A 17312-nucleotide genomic window follows, 5' to 3' on the forward strand; every position below is an offset into this window, starting at 1 on the left:
TGATGCCTTGAGGGGCTGCCTGGAACAGAGGCCAGACAGCGTCAAGGGAATTTAATAGGGATTTATTAGAAGGCCTTCAAAGGATGCACCTTGGGCAGTACAACCAACACCCCAGCCACGGATCCTGATCCTGAGTTTTCACACTTTTATAAGTTTTGGTCCATTTCCATATTGGGATTAATTGTACAATCACAGCTCCAGGTGATGCAGTCCCATCCTCCCAGACTGCTGCCCTCAATTTTCTGTTATTTGCACTTTTTGGGTCTGAAGCTGCAGCTTGGTTCTCAGGCTGGAAAAGGATTACTTTGTCTGACTGAACTGTGAGGAGAACTTGAGAAGACTTTATATAAAGTTCATAATTATATACTAATGCAGTACAAATCTGGAAAATATAAAAGCTAAAACTTAAGGCATCAGTGTATGCCAAGGATATTGGAAAATACAACCCCCTTCCCTCCAAGTTATTATAACTTTGGAATTACAGGGCTCTGAGGCCAAGAGATGGGTGGAAGAACATATATATATAAAAACATAATTTTATGTTTACTACAACACAGGAAGGCAAACAAATAAAAACGCCGCAAAAAGAGCACAAACGCCGTCCCAGCCTTTTCCCGCTGCTGCAGTTCCGCTCACTGCCAGCAGGGGCGCTGCTGGCTGCCGGCCAGGCAGGGCGCAGTGATTCCCCCACGCCGGCAGGGGGCGCTGTGCGGTGGCGGATGGGGCAGTGGCTGCCACGGGCGCCCCGGAGCTGCGGCGGCCGCAGCAGAGATGGCACCCCCGGCGTGGTGAACAAAGCACAGCAACGACCCCACAGCCTGCCAGGAGCCTGCCAGGAGCCTGCCAGGAGCCACAGGGCTGCGGCACTCACTGGGTATCAGGTCAGGTGAAAGTGGAGCAAAAAGCCAGAAGCAGCGAGGGAGAAGAGCAGGACTGGGCAGCAGCAGCCTGGCTCTTGTGAGCAGCCAGGAGATGCATCTGTCCTTCTGGAGGGGGTCAGGGTCCTGGGTGTCCCCTGGGCAGCAGCAGCTGGGCTCCTGTGAGCACCCAGGAGATGATCTCTCCCTCCAGAGGGGGTCAGGGTCCTGGGTGTCCCCTGGGCAGCAGCAGCCTGGCTCCAGGGAGGAGCCAGGAGATGATCTCTCCCTCCAGAGGGGGTCAGGGTTCCAGGTTTTCCCTGAGGCACCTGAGCAGATGGGAGGAGTCCCTCCCAGTGAGGTTGGGGCTTGGAAAGGTGCCAGTTCGATGGCTGGTGTCACAACCAAAGACTCACTCACACTAAGGAGAAGCAGTGCAGAACAGTAGCAGTGAATCTCTCCGCAGCAAAACCTGAAAACCCAAACCCCACCTGTCTCCCCTCTGATCCCAAGAGCACTGAAGGCCAAGCCCAGCCCCTGACCTCCAGCCCAGGCACATCTCTGCCTTTGTCAATAGAAATCCCTGCAGCTAAGGGACAGTAGCAAACTGCACCCCTTTTCCTCCCCACCCCACAGTCCCCCCCCTCCCCTGCCACATCTTTTGTCTCAAATACCCATTGTTCTCATCTCTTAGGCAACAAACGGCAGAAAAATTCTCTGAGAGAAAGAGAAAAAAAGAAAAAAAACCCACTCAGACCTTTGGTCCACAAAAGGACCAAAGGACCATGGTTAACACAAAGAGAACTTTACTTTTTTTACTTTTCTGACCAGAAAATGTGCCCAGCTGACTTTCTGGTTCGGGTTTGTAGTTCCCCCTAACTTCGCAAAGCAAAGCTCAAATACTTGAACGCCACTCCTAATTTATGGCAGATGCCTGAAAACCCATGCCTGTCTGTCCCTGCTGCTGCCTGGAAAGCAGGGCAGGGTGTCAGGTCAGGCACGGGGAGCTGTTAGCAGATGACGTAGCGGATAAGCCCCGAGCCACGAATCTCTCTCACTCTCTGGCAGTGCCTTAGGATGCTGAGGATGCTGTGGAACCTCTTGTCCAATTTCAGCTGAGTGAACGCCTTGATATCATCCGCCACAATAAAAAATGCTCCTGGAAAACAAAGAGCGGTTTTGTTACAGAAATTACTCTGCTGTGGGATACCCTCAGCATTCCACAAGTGACAGCACAGCCTCTTCTTCATCATTCCACAATCTACAATTCATAATTCTACAGTCAGTAGGATGGCTTCACACTATATTGGGAACTTTGTTCTACTTTTAAAACCTGTCGTAAGAAAGAGAATTTTCAGCCTTCCCCTGAAGTTCAGACACTCTGCATCATCCACAGGCCCCACTCCATGAGCTCTGTCTCCCAGCAGGCACTCACGTTCTGGAATTAGATCTCTGCCATAAGGACAGAGCCCTGCATGCATCAGAGCTATGCAGCCCACCATTCCCTTGACTTATATCAGATTTGGAAAAGAATGATCCATCATTACTTAAGAAAATCCCAGGAAAAGACTAATCACTCGCAACAGCATTGTCCCTGTGTCTCCAAGAAAATGGCACAGGGAAGTCCTGCATCAAAGCTGAGAGCTCCCCCCTTCTTTCAGTTGATAGACTACTTCTACAAGCAAATTGTCATTAAAATTCAGGCTGCCCAGGGCAGTGGTGGAGTTAACATCTCTGGAAGTGTTCAAAAAACTGTGTGAATGTGCCCCTGGATGACATGGTGAACATGCTGCTCGGTTGACAGTTGGAATTTGTGATCTTAAAGACCTTTTCCAACCTAAATCATTACTGAATTATGTGTAGTATCACGCTTCCAAGTCTAATGGGAAGGAGGACACAAGGGAAGGGGTGTTTCAGTTTAGAAAAAGAAGACCATATTCTCCCTCCTTGTTTTATCCTTAACACTGAGGCAGTGACATCTTAGAAAAAATGGAGCATCTCTTCCTCCTGTTAAGTCCTTCCAGTTTCACTGGGATATAGCTGATACAAGCTGGAAAGCCGATGCTGCCAGAAAAGAACTGAGGTCCAAGAATTATGTTTGTAAGTGCAATGTCCCCCAAAATCTTGCTCAGACAGAGCTGAGAAATAACAGATCATGTTTTCTCACAGCCTGGGCCTCTCATGGGAGTTGGTGACACACTTGTCTCACAGGGAGTAGAATCTTCCAGAGACAATAGCTGTCAAAATCTAGAGATATTTCCCCAGAGAGGAACTCTGCTGGAATCTCAGAGCTTGTAACGCCACCAAATCCACATACAGATGAGAAGTAGGAAGTTTGTTTACCAGGAAAAGAAAGAAGAGCTGCATTACTGCTCAAATTAGAAAACGTCTCAAATAGAGACCATTTACAACTTCCAGGGATACCAACACACCCAAACAGTGTTGGGAAGCCAGGCATAACCTGCCTGCTGCCTTCACAGTCTGTTACGTCTGGGGGAGCATCAGAACATCCTGAATTTTGATAAAACAAGATTCCTTCTTATATTTGCTCACAAGCCAGAGTGGCAACATTCAGCAGAGCAGGATCTTTTTTGTGAAGAAATCAGAGCTGGGTGAAGGGCAGTGGTTTGGTCCATGTGCTAAACAACCAGCTAAACTCACTGAACCACCTGAGTGGTTGGAAGTGACCCTGATAAACCAGGCAGCATCTTCTCTCATCTTGAAATCAGAGAAGAGGTCAGCTGGCAATTGGCCCAGGCTGAAAACCAGTGGGAATCCTAAGCAGAGAGACACTCACAGGAGAGATTTAAACAAACAAATCAATGAATGCAGAACATCATCCTGAAAAATGGAATGGATAAAGACATTTAATCATTTTGTGCTGGCCAGATAAGAACCATCTGACAGCCTTCCAGGACGTTTCTCTTGGCTTTCTAAATGATTAATCACAAAAAAAACTAAACAAAACCATCTACCACACAACTACACTCGCTCTATCAGATGCTGAATGTCCTAGTTTCCTAACTGAGCTTCTCAAAATAAACAAGAAATAAAGAACATCTCTCAGGTACTTAAAGCAATTAAGCACTTCAGTTTTTCAGAATTAAAGCCCACAGCTGACAGAAAATTCTCTGACTAGCTGTGGCTTTCTCAAGTTGCTGGAATGGCTTCCTCACTGCAGCCAAGACTGCTGTGGATCACAGTGCAGACTGAGCATCACTCCAGGCCCAGGAGGGCCCTTCTAGTGTTCAGCCTCTCTTCTACAGCTGTGGGCTCAAACTCTTTACTACTGTCCTAAGGATAGGAACAGTGACACCAAAAATGTGTTGTAAATTAAATTGATGAAGCCAGTATATTAAGAAATCCAGATTAATATAAGCTGCTGTTCAACTGAGGCAAAACATGCTTAGAGAGAGGCCAAACCATCACAGCCCAAACCAAAAGTCAGTCACATGAATTTATATAACTGCATTAGAATGAATTTACCTAGCTGCATTCTGTGCTTAGATCCATTTTAACAAGAACCTTTAAACAATGACTTTTGTATGGCAATTGAGATCTCATCTGGAGTCCTGTGTCCAGCCCTGTAACTGCAGCACGAGAAGGAGCTGGAGCTGCTGCAGCCAGTGCAGAGGAGGCCACGGAGCTGCTGCCAGGGCTGGAGCCCCTCTGCTCTGGAGCCAGCCTGGCACAGCTGGGGCTGTTGAGCTGCACAAGAGAAGGCTCCAGGGACACCTCAGAGCCCCTGCCAGGGCCTCCAGGGGCTCCAGCAGAGCTGCCCAGGGACTGGGGACAAGGCCTGCAGGGACAGCAGCCAGGCAATGGCTCCCACTGCCAGAGGGCAGGCACAGATTTTGGGCTCTTGGCAATTAGGAATTGCTGGCTGGGAGGGTGGGCAGGCCCTGGCCCAGGGTGCCCAGAGCAGCTGTGGCTGCCCCTGGATCCCTGGCAGTGCCCAAGGCCAGGCTGGATGGGGCTTGGAGCAGCCTGGGACAGTGGAAGGGGTCCCTGCCCATGGCAGGGGTGGAAGTGCCTAATACTGAAGGCCATTTCCAATCCAAACCATTCTGTGATTCTGTGTTTATCTTGCAGGTCTCAGAACAAAGTGCCAGCATGTCCATCAGATCAGAATTCCCTCCCTATAGAAAAGCTGGATCTAGAACCCAGAAGTCACTGATGTTATCATAATACTATAATATCCAGAGCCTTGAAGAGCAACAAAACCGAAGGAAGGCAGAAAAAGTTGCAGTTTATGTTCAGGGCACTCCTGAGTACCCAGTGAATGCTCAGGGCAGAAGTTCTAGCATTGTGTCCAGGCCTAAAACAGAAGGTGGGTACCATGGTGTTGTCAGAGACAGCTCTTTTTATGTGTGACAGAAGACAGTTTGCTCCACTCTTTATGCCTGAACTTGGAAACATGAGGGCATTCTAAGGACATCCCCAAGTTTGACATGTGCAGTATGCCTCTCCAGGAATAATTATGTACTTGTTCTCAAGAGGAAAGGCATGCCAAAAAGGAGATTTTTATATCAGAGACTTACTGTGCCACATGTTTTTGGAAAAACTATAGACTGTAAGTGCAACTTTTCAATTGAAAGAAAGGTATTTTGGTTTTCATTCCCTCTATGCTTTTAAGAGGAGAAAACTTTTTAAGATTATCAGACAGACTTACCTCTTCCACAAAGCCACTGCAGCACAATAAATTAGCCAGATTTCCCAACTTCAGAACAAATTTTTAATAGTTCATGTCCAACCAAGTTTAACACCTGAGAACACATTTCTATGGTTTGGTTATCAGACTAAGAGTTTCCAGAACTTGTAATGATTCCAAACTAAATCTTTGTGCACTCAAAGTTTCTGCCATGACACACCATCAAAGGGATGTATTTTTCAAAGAAAACATTCAAAAAGTGAGCCAATAACTATGGGAAATTCTTCAGTCAAAAATACTGAAAAAAAGACCAGTATTTTTATACTTCTGCTGCAACATCCAAGTGTTACAAGTTTGGGAATAACAAAGGAAAAACAAAATACCTTTTGTATCCTTAGTTTCTTCTTCTATGAACCTGTGGTAGAGGTTTCTGACTGGTGCACTCATAGACTTCAAAGGCTGATACAAGATCTTGTACTTGCCCACCACGGCCTTGTTAATCTCTTGAACAACCGCATTAATCTGATCATATGTTATACGGCCTTTCAAATACCTACAAATAAAAATAAGAATCAGTAACCAGAAAGTCACAAAGTTCTGTGTTTATTCTTCTCTTTCATCTGCCCTAACTGAAGAAGCCATTCCTAGTTAGAGGTAGTTTCTCCTGTTTTGTATTAATGAATATATCTAGTAGTTAATTCTGTTCATTTCCTTGATTGCTTAACAATCCTGAAGGTAAAAAGGCCATGACAGAACCTAAACCAGAAAGATAAAATATTAGAAAGCTAAATTAAGAAGCAGAATGCATTCAGTACTTAAGCTGTAAAAAGCTTTTCAAAATGGAATAAAGGTTGCTTTTATAGCATACCACTTAAACACAGAAAAATAAAGCAACTTTGCAGAAAACAGCATGAAATGAAATGTCTGCCTCGGAGCACAACTTGGCTCATATTATCATCACAAATGAGCTGTGTTTGATGTCACAGCCATTTATTGTTTGGCCGGGGCACTGAACAATCCGGCAGCGGGTGTGGAGCGGGGCCGGAGCAAAGCGGCCCTGTGCCCACCATGGGCCCTTTTTAAAATTTGTTTGTTGGTTTGTTAATGTCTGTTTGGTTGGTTTTTGCTTTGTTTTTGGGTTGGTTTTTTTTTTGATGTGGCACTAAGTGCCATGGTTTAGGTGAGGTGTTAGGGTATGAATTGGACATGATGATCTTGAAGGTCTCTTCCAACCCAGTGATTCTGTGATTATTTGGTGTTTTTTGATGAGCTACTAGTTGTGTGTTGCCTTCTGCATTTGGCTATGCAGCTTACTGAGCTGTGAAGATAAGGTTCTGCACCACCAGCATCCATTTCTGAACTCTCAGAGCTTTTCATAATACTAGTACTAGAAGAATAAGGTCTGTTGATAACAGCCTAGAGGTACAGGAAGCACAGAAGATAAAGAACAAAGTGATGTGGAAATACTAGAACATTGGAAGATTTGCAAGGCTATTCAGTATTTATAGATGTAAAGCCATGCCTTCAAGGAAAAGGAACTGTGCTGCACACTGAGAAACCATTATATAAAAATGAAATCTGAAACTCAAATGACAAGCAGTAAGCTAAATACAACACAACCTTCCTTCCTCCCCCAAAAATGGCAGTAAAGGCCGGGCCAGCCATGCAACCTACATTGTCCTGTGGCCTTCATTCAGTTGCTACAACAAACCCAACCTGGCTGTTTGTGTTTTGTTCAGTATGGGTTTGCAGACGTGAGGAATTACACAAGTGTCACAATTCATTTTGAGAATGAATGCTCTAGGTCAGTAGAGCAGGTGACCAAAAGCTGTGGGACAGCAAGACTGAAAAGATCAATGAACAGCAAGCTCCTCCCTCGTTTTAATCTGAGCAGACAGGCTCAATCTTTGGAGAACACACAACGAATTCAAAGCAGAAGTAGATAATCAATTACAAGTTCAGTACTCCGAACCAGAATTCAGACAGAGATTCTGCAATTGCCAACTCAAAATAAATGCTGTAGATTTCAACAGCAGCCAGTCCCTGCCAGGCAGACAGGCCGGCGAGGTGCGTAAAACTGAATCCAAAGCAATTGCTCTGCCTCCAAACCGAGTTTGAAACTTAGTAGCCACTAAGTTACTGGCAACCACCTTTCGACTTTATCGACACCGCGCTTTATTCAGCGTTGGGGGCGCAGCCGTGCTGTAGCTATAAAAACGCTCCACTGTGCCCAGTGATAGAGCAGCACTACCCCCCGGCCATGCAGCCGCGGCAGGAGCACAGCCTGTGAGCACAGCAGGGCTCTGCCTGCGCGCATTAACTGCTGCTTATTGCTCTCTTCGCCTCCCTGCGCCGCAGGGGAGCGTGCCGAGCGAGGAAGGCTCGGCCCAGAGGTAGAAAACACCTTTATTTAAGTTCCTGGGCTCCCACGGTCAACACACAGACAGTGAACGCACTTCATAAAGCCAAGGCAGCACCTCAGCTCCTCCTGAAACTGAAAGAGAGGCACGACTGGGTTGCCTAAACCTAAACACAAATGTTCTTTGAGAGGCCCTCGGGCATCCAAGATGCTTTAATCTGAAATTAAACCCTGTCAAAACCAAATGGAATTTTTATTCTGTGCATAACTAAGGATCATAAAAACTCCAGCTGTCCCACAGCCCTCTCATGTTTCTACCCAACCATGGCTGGCAAACCCGTTAATGCTGACATTTATTTCAGTCCATATGTACGCTAATATAAAAATACAAAGTTGAGAAGCTCCAAATTCAGGCATTTAATTTAGATTTAAAATAACTTTAAAATCTGCTTCACTATTCCAAATGCAGTAAAATTCAAAACTCTTCTAAAAAAGATCCAGTTTCTTTTTTTAATCCACAGAAGCCCTTTTTCAAAGCATTTTTTCTATAGGTACAAAAACCAGAGCACAGTGCCGTGTTCCTCAGAGAAAAGAATAACATCAATATAACACATATATGCCACTCTAAAAGAGATAAAGCTTGTAATGGCCACCCCTGCTCTCTCAAAAATGGTTGGGCTAAAATAGCCATGTATTCTCCCAAGCCACCATCTTTTGAGACTTGAGAGTTATAATGAATGCACAGAATCTAAAATGCTTTCAGCAGTAACATTTTTAGAAAGGAGTAAAAATTGTAGACACAGAATAAAGCAAACATTTTCCTCTGCTTCAAAGTCAAAAGTTAACAAAGACAGGTACTGTGAAATGTCCTTTATCTTCCTCCAAAAAGCACCTTCCTGCAACAGATTTGAAGGGTAAGATAATTTGCAGGTTTTTTATTGTGCAAAGTGCTCTGTTTGATCAGGGTGCTCCACATCTGCCCCTTAACACAGCGTATACCTTTGCTAAATGCCAGCTGCCCAGTCCTAGGACTATGAAGTCACTGAAGCCTGTGTCCCTTTTAGTGGCCTGATGGTGTTAGGAATAGATTTTCCTTCATGTTCAGCATAAAGCAAGTGAAAACAGCCTCAATTTTTCAGTGACCACCCCCCACCTCCAGTGCTCACCTGAAGAAATGGGCCCTGAACCAAATTCTCATTCTTCCAAGAGAATACATTCAGTGTAAGAGAATTTGTATTACAAGTACTTGCTGCTTAGATTTGGTCAATCAGTATGTGAAATTGCAAGTACTCCCTCAATCTTGTACTACAACATTGCCAGGCAACAGAAATACTGGTAGATTAATAGATCTATGTAAATTCATGTAAATTTTCCTCCACAGAACAAACATGCTTCTCCCATCTGAATAAAATTAAATTATTTCTAGAGCTCTACCAGCACAGTCTAAGCTGCAACCTTTCCATAATGGGTACCTTCCAACACAGCTGCAACATTTCCACAAGGGCTGCCTTCCAGCTCTGCTTATTCTGTGGTTTTGTGAATCTGTAATGGATAGGAAGAGGATCATCTGGCCTCTGTCCCCATCCTCCACGCCCATGAACAGCAGAGGAAAACCTTCCACTTTCAAGGGTTATCATAAACTCCTTTAAGAGGGAAAAGCCCTCTGAGATCATCGAGCCCGAGCTCTCCCCCTGCATGGCCAAGGCCACCACTAAGCCATGCCTCCAAGTGTCTTTCCACCTTTCTTGTGGTGTGGAAGATCATAGCCTTAACTGGAAGTTAAAACAATATTTGTCTGGAATAGTCTGTGTCTATTTTTCTTACTACAGCAGAAATAAAGGCCAAAAATTCCTAGGCTCTGGCTTTATCCTCTCATAATTTTATCAGGAGAGAACTACCTAAGGGAGTAAATCCACAAAATACCTGACATCTTCTGCAGAATAAAAATACCAGGTGCATGCTCTTCTAAGAAGTCCTTTATCATTAGCTCAGTATTCAGGATAAGGAAGAAAATGGGCATTACTCACCTGAAAATTCTGAAGGCTATAGATAAAAATTATTGGAAAGCCTTAAGTAAAGTACAGACTCAAAACCATATTTCTTACTGAAACAGGTATTGTCAGGGAACACAGTAAATCTAGAATCTCAATAACAATTTAGCCTTAGGCGTCAAGAGAAATTTCTTCTTCTTGCAGAAACATTTACCCATGCCACCCAAATGCCCTTTAAGAAGTTATTCCTATATATCAGACTTCAGACAAGGATATTAATCAGGTCCTGATGTTAGGGGAAGACACCCACAGCTTTCTATTCCAGAAGTTTGGGAATTTTAGTGCAAAGTGGTTTTTTTTTGCTTTTAACAAGTCTGATTCCTTTTCCTATCTCAAAACAGATTGGTAAGTCAAGACTTGAAGTTTCCAGAAACCAGTATTTGGGTCAAATAAAACCAGCACTTACCACTGTTTTTCTTTCTATATATAAACAAACCCTCCATGTTATGAGATGATGGCTCTTTTTTTAATGTCAGTTCTCAAAACAAGATGAGGATTCACCTGTTAGCTAATAAATCTCTGTCCATACAATTACAGTGACTTTTGAGATAAGAGGTTTGGGTTTTAACTGATCAGTTTTCATCTTCCCGATACCAGCATAAAGAGGGGCCCAATTAATTAATTCAATTTTCAGGTTTGCTAGCAATGCATTTAAACCATTTGAGGCCGTTGTCATGTTTCACCCTATGAAATATTTAATCTCTGTCAGTCCCAGTTCTGCAAGAGGTCACTCTCCCAAACCTATGTGTGCCACCCAAACTGATATGCCAGGGTACAAGGGAAGCTGCGCTTACTTACGCAGGAACACTTTCAAACTCCTCTGTGGTTATTAATGCTGCTTCTTTAATGGTTTTTTTCTCTTTTGCAGGTTTCTTCTCAGTGTTGGGTTCTACAGCCTTTGTTTGTCCTTTGTGTTTCACAGTTGGCACGACATAAAAGCTGTAAAATGAAGGAATATTCAGTGCACAAACAGCAGGTAAGTAGGAAGGAGAATTCCGCTACACTGCTTAGTCACGACCTAAGTTCCAGCCTGCTAGGCTGGATGAACACAATTAAGTGATATTTCACAAAAGAAACATCAGTAAAGCAAGCCTGCTCTGTTTCAAATCATATCCTTCAGCTGACGTCAGCACAGCTCTTGGTTTCTGTGCTATAGAGGCTGCTAGCAGGTGAGCTGGAAGCAGTCCAAGTGCAGCATGGCACAGCTCAGAATTCAATGTACCATCACATTTCACACAACGCAAGGCCTGGCTTTTTATCAGATAAAACACAGCCCAGAGCTGCAGCCTTAATGGGCAGATTTGAAATACTTCATAGCTCTTTGAAACAGGTTCAAATCTTGGGAAGCCTGTCTCATCCATTAAACTTTTGAAGCAAAGAAATTCTACACCACCTAGCAGACACTTAAAAAAAATTTTTAGGCAAGATCCAAAAGAATTCCCTGATTTATTCCTGATTATTAGAACATTATTTTTATAAATTCATCCTTCCTCTAAACCCTCAGCTTAGAGCCTCAAACCCCAAGGGATTTGCCAGCCACCCACCCAGCTGCTCCTGAGCAGGACAGCAAAAGTGAAGCATATGGCCAAATCCACTGTTGTCAGAACATGGACATACAGAATTACATAAAGCAGTACAGAGCTGACCTGGACAAGGAAATAATCCTCTGCTTGGATCTGACCGTCCCACAGGAGATCATTGCTGCACATGGGGTCCCACGGCAGTGAATGGCAGGGCATGCCCCATCTGTCCCCGCCAGGGGCAGGATTTGAGGTGCCACTGCTGTGCTCCCCGAGGAACAGGAGAGGACAGCGCCGTGGAGAGGACAGTGAGTGCCACCTGCTGGGCTCCCACACCGCCTGCTCGCTGGCAAGGGGCTGGGAGCAGCTCTGCTCTGCGCTGGGACACAGCACAGAGCCCTTCTGAAACCAGCACATCTGCAGCCAAACTACCGCAGATGTCGTCATCTGGAGAACATCTGTTTGCATCTGAACAACAACAACAACAGAACGAATCCTGGCACGCTGCAGCTAGCAGGGAATGTCAGCAAACTGGAGGGACAGGAGAGGGGGGTGCATTTTGGGTGGTGGTGGAGGAGGTGGGTTTGGAGTGAAAGGATAAACACAAGAACCAAGGCAAGCAAGTTCACATCTTGAAACTTCATTCCTCCCACGCTGCAGTCTCCTGCTGCCTATCACACTGCAACAAACCTTTTCTAGATGATTCCCATATCCAAGCACCCTTCCTTTGTGTTCCCACCCACTCCTTTGCCCCTGCACTGCTGCAGTGAGGTGGTACAGACACAGTTCACCACTGACCTGAACCATGAAAGGGAAATACTTATGCTTGTTTACAAAATCTGGCTCTGGTGGAATGAGAAACTGAATCTCAACAAACACAGGGGATACAAAGATCTTGAGAGATATTGAACTTGCTTTTTATTTCAGTGAGATTCCTCTGGTAAACAAGAACAGAAAACCCAAGGATATAGGAGAGAAACAATAGCTAAAGCCATGAATCGCTGAGTTTCTCTGTGTGGGTCTTTTCATTTTCCCAGGGACTTCAAGGCCTGTCTCACCAGCATTCAAGTGCTCCTCTGCTTTCTGCATTATCTCACAAAAATCACTCAACATTAATATTCACAGCCCCACACATCCAGGAACAGAAAAGGAGGGGGCCAGGAAAGGAAGGTTTGGGGAAGAGGCCTGAAAACATATTTACACTGATACAGTGGGTTTTGAACAATTATGTCCCTTCTTACACTTCCTTGACCCTCCACTGCACAAAAGAGTGAATATCAAGAAGTGATAAAACGGGGAAAAAAGAAGAAAGTGTGTTTTGACAAATGGCATCATCACACAATGTATCATTACTCAAGAAAAACCAGCAACAAACTGACACCGACAGAACAGCAGCTGTGAGCTGGCCCAGCACAATCTGTAGAAAATTATCAGAAAAGCTTGGTTGGTTTTACATACTCTGGTTCTCTCTAGAAAGGGAAGAACTGGCTAAAGTCATATCACAATTAACTTCCTAATCACAAGCAGGACAAGACTGTAAGGGAAACCAACATCCCAAAGAATCTTTTGGTGTCAGAGGTGGCACAATTACTGAACAAGCCCCCTTTACACCTAAACAATTTCCAGGAGCTAACACAAAGTTAAGACAAAGGATTTCCCACGATAAGAAAGTAAGTTATGGCAGAAAGGCAGAACCCAAGTGGTAATTTCTGAAAACCTTCAATTTTTACACACACACACAAAAAAAAGCAACATCTAAATTGAAAAGGAACACATCACCCCTGGAGACGTTTTGAGAGGCTGTTTCCTAAACTGAGGGGTTCATCTCTAAGGGGTGAGAACAAGAATAGTCATCCCTTCACCAGCTAAGAACAATTTCAATACAATACCTACACCAACGACCATACTGCTACACACCAACAAAAATTACCATTCATTTTTCTCTTTTAGAACCCTCTTTCCACACATTTAACCTTTTACTTTGCTGGAATGCGTCTGTCGTGTTTTGAGACAGGTTTCTCTGGCATGAGGAGCCAGACCAAGTGAAGCTGGTTAATTCAGGGCACATACTGGAAGCACTGAGTTCAAACTAATGCACTGCCTTCTGACAGGCTACGAGGTGGGAAAGAAACTCTGGGATCCCCAGATAATGAGGGTCACTCTGCAAGTGACCCCACCTGACACACACTAACAACACTCCATAAAAGAAAGCAGCTCCAACAGGATGGAGAAAGAGATGACAAACTCAGAGTTGAAATGTCTTAGAAGCTTTTCAAGTAACATTAATTCTGTTAATTAAGAAACGTTAGTTCTGTTAAAACAGTTAATTCATGTACTTGTCATTTTCACATACTTGGGCTACTTGACTCTGAAAAGCTTCTTACCACAGCTCTCTCCAAGGCAAGGGGATGTCATAGCTAGCTGAAATAAATGCAGGATTGCTGTAGGGAAAAGAGAACAAAACTACCACAAACACAATTCAAAATCCAGCAGAACCACAACTGAGTTAGAGGATTTTTGGTTTTTAAATGTATTTAGAAGGGCAGTGGTGAACTTCAGTTCGAGTGACCCAGCATTTGGGTCACTAACCCTTTAATGAGTAGGCACTGCAGTTACAAAAGTGATGTGTTTGTGTTTCTAAAGGAAGGGATGCCCAGACTCAGAGAAGCACTTTCTTTCTACTACATCACACCTAACCCTGGAAGCTCCCATTGGAACAACCTGGGATTTTATAGACTTGACCTGACAGATTTGCTGGGGTGCTAGCACAAGCCTGGACAAGAGCCAGCTCCAGAATCAACAGACACAACAACTTTGGCTCCCAAAGTTCCCCAGTTAATGCAGAGTGAAAGGAGCACAGCTGAACAGCGCTGCAGCTGGACAGTGCCAGGAGCAGCCCAAATCCCCTGGGCTCAGGTACCACATACCGGCTCTGGGGCTCAGGCAGATAGCGTGGAATGTGTTCAAGGAGGTGCTGTGCTTCCTCCTGATCTCTCTCAGCAGCCTTCTGCATCTCCTGAAATTCATATCAGACTATATCAGAAATCTCACACCACTAACATCAAGCAAGTAAAATTAGGGCAACAGTAAATTAATTTTCAGCTTTTCTAAGAGGTGCCTTTTATTTCTCCCCATCATCTTACCTCCTTATTCCATAATTTCCACAGGAAAACTAGTAAAGATACAAAGGAAGGAGTGTCTGTCCTTGCCCTCAGAATGTCAGAGAAATTTGAGCAGGCAAAAGGAACTTCAGCAATACATCCTGAGCAAGGTCTGGTTGGGGAATGGTGGTGATGAAGACGAGATACTGTGGTAAACTCACCTCCATTCCCCAAACAACATTTGCACAAAAGACTTAACAAAAGCACTGCAAACATACAGTAGAAAAGCAGACAAATATTCTAATTGAATACTTTGTGCAGCTATTGCAAAGATGCATAAGTAGAATTGCTTTTTAGATCACCGTATCTATTATGATAAAGACATGCTTTCAAGGCCAGTGACAAAGACATGATTTAGATGTCCTTAGGATGAAGGAAGGTAGACTTAGATTAGATATTAAGAATAAATTCTTCTCTGTGAGGGTGGGCAGGCCCTGGCCCAGGGTGCCCAGAGCAGCTGTGGCCGTCCCTGGATCCCTGGAAGTGTCCTAGGCCAAGCTGGATGGGGCTTGGAGCAGCCTGGGACAGTGGAAGGTGTCCCTGACCATGGCAGGGGGTTGGGACTGGATGAGCTTTAAGGTTTCTTCAGATTCAAACCATTCTACAATTCTATGATTCTATGTACAAGCCTTGAAAAATACTATTTTTAATGTTCGTTGTTCTGGAGAACTGCTTGACAAACCACCAGCAAGCCTGTTCCAAGCCCCAGTTTCTCTTGTAAGCACATGCATCCAAACATCACTAAGAATCTTGGAAAAAAAGTGACACGCGTATCAAAGATTTCTTTGAATCTTTCAGTATTTTATGAACAGGAAAAAAAAAAACGATTACTTTGAGCGAATCTTTCAGTTTTTCTTGCTGTTTAACTTCATTTTCCATTTTATTCAGGAGATCATGTACAAGGATCACCCCATTCTGTATTTTACGGAGCACAGGCTTGCAGGAATCATCCTTACCTGTACAGGAGAGGACATTAAGCTACAAAGTCTCCAACAAAAAACCAAAATCCAATATTCCTCCCCTTCACAAGCCGTGATTATCTAACTCCCTGCTCCTCAGCCACCGCATCCATCCAGGAGAAGCAGCAAGACAAACTGTCAGCCTTGTGCTCCACACAACCAACAGAGTTCATGGAATCACTTAGCTTGGAAAAGCCCTCTAAGACCATGTCCCACAGAGCACTGTCAAGGCCACCATTAACCTGTGTCCCAAGTGTCACAGCCACATGGCTTTGAAATCCCTTCAGGGATCGGGATTCCACCACCTCCCTGGGTGGATTCCTGACCTCCCCTTTCCATGGGGAAATTCCTGCTGGTGTCCACCCTGAGCCTGCCCATGCCCACCCTGAGGCCGTTCCCTCTGCTCCTGTCCCTGTTCCCTGGAGCACAGCCCGGCCCCCCCAGCTGTCCCCTCCTGTCAGGAGCTGTGCAGAGCCACGAGGGCCCCTGAGCCTCCTTTGCTCCAGGCTCAGCCCCTTCCCAGCTCCCTCAGCCCCTCCTGGGGCTCCAGCCCCTTCCCAGCTCCAGCCCCTCAGTGTCTTTCCTGGAGTGAAGTGCAAGCCAAACCCCACTGTTGCTCTTGTTTACCTATGTCTCTCAATAGGAGACACTTTTTAATATTTGAAATCTTCATATTGATGTGGAGGCACAAATCTTCCAGGCTTGAGGATGCCATATCCTTCATCATCACACTGAGGGGGAACAAAAATGAAGGTAGGAATTTAACACAGACCCAAATTGCAAACATTGCCTACAAAAGCAGAATTTTTAGAAAGACACAGATCTTCCACAGAAGCAAAGGGAACATAAATGAAATAGTAAATGGAGTAGTTATTTTTTATCTAAATTGAAAGCAGGAAAAGAAGCATAAAGTGGCACTAGACAAGGCAATAATTTTCCCAGAACTTTGGAGATAAATGCATTGTGATATCAGTGCAGCGATTCCTCATGAGACTGGGAGCATCCTTATTACATAAGTGTGCAATAAAAAAGGAATTGGAGTTTACTGCAAAAACCAAGAAACACCTGGATTATATGAGGCAGTTTTAGAAGACTTTCTCAGGGAGACTACATCAGATGATTAATGTTTTAAGAGGTGTGTTTTTTTAAAAAACAATTAAGCAAAAAAAGTGTTAGCAGAGTTATTAATGAAGTCTGGAAGCATCAAAAAGAGCATTACATATCGATTACTATATTGTCTATAATAATAGAGTCGTTAACTCTATTATAGACAGCAATTGATTAAAAGAAAAAATTATGCAATGTGACAAACACCCGCATTTAACACTGTGGCCCTGAGCGCTCACACAGCTCCCTCCGATGGCTCACACTTGGAAACTTTTAAAACGCCTTTATTTCGCTTTTGGCTTAAAATACTATCAACTACCGCGCTTATTAAACCCGTTCTTAGAGACCTGCCGCCTTCCCCACCCTCCGCACCTGCGTGGAACCAGGGCCCTCCGAGGCGGATCGGGATGCCCTGAGAGGATCGAGCTCACTCCTGCGCCCGGCGGCAGCGCCCGGTTCTCCTCAGGTTTCACCAGGCCCAGCGCCGGTGCTGCCCGGCCTTTGTCCCTGTTCCACTCCCTCAGGAGGAGGAGGAGGGCGTTCGGCCGGGTTGGAGGGCGTTCGGCCGGGGCTGGAGGGCGCTCGGCCGGGTTGGAGGGCGCTCTGCCGGGTTGGAGGGCGCTCGGCCGGGGCTGGAGGGCGCTCGG

General features: G+C 44.9%; 1 protein-coding gene across 1 annotated transcript; it reads right to left on the reverse strand.

Annotated features, from left to right (window-relative positions):
• Positions 1 to 1867: 1867 nt before the first annotated feature.
• SKA1 (spindle and kinetochore associated complex subunit 1) lies at positions 1868 to 16285 on the reverse strand. The gene is made up of 6 exons (XM_066569572.1): positions 16186 to 16285; positions 15431 to 15555; positions 14366 to 14454; positions 10717 to 10857; positions 5892 to 6061; positions 1868 to 2016 (listed from the first exon to the last, which is right to left on the reverse strand). The coding sequence occupies exons 1-6, from the start codon at positions 16283 to 16285 to the stop codon at positions 1868 to 1870; spliced, it is 774 nt and encodes a 257-aa protein (XP_066425669.1).
• Between the last annotated feature and the right edge of the window lie 1027 nt (positions 16286 to 17312).

The sequence above is a fragment of the Molothrus aeneus genome, chromosome Z (genome assembly GCF_037042795.1).
Source record: "Molothrus aeneus isolate 106 chromosome Z, BPBGC_Maene_1.0, whole genome shotgun sequence".
Taxonomy (NCBI): Eukaryota; Metazoa; Chordata; class Aves; order Passeriformes; family Icteridae; genus Molothrus; species Molothrus aeneus.

What these genes read in the sequence shown, in the direction of transcription:
- SKA1 (XM_066569572.1), bottom strand. Translation starts at nt 16,285, where the DNA reads ATGATGAAGGATATGGCATCCTCAAGCCTGGAAGATTTGTGCCTCCAC. An exon ending in CTGCCTGAGCCCCAGAGCCG is followed by an intron (nt 10,858 to 14,365) that starts GTATGTGGTACC and finishes TTCATTTTACAG; the next exon opens with CTTTTATGTCGTGCCAACTG. An exon ending in AGAAACTAAGGATACAAAAG is followed by an intron (nt 2,017 to 5,891) that starts GTATTTTGTTTT and finishes TTTGTTTTCCAG; the next exon opens with GAGCATTTTTTATTGTGGCG.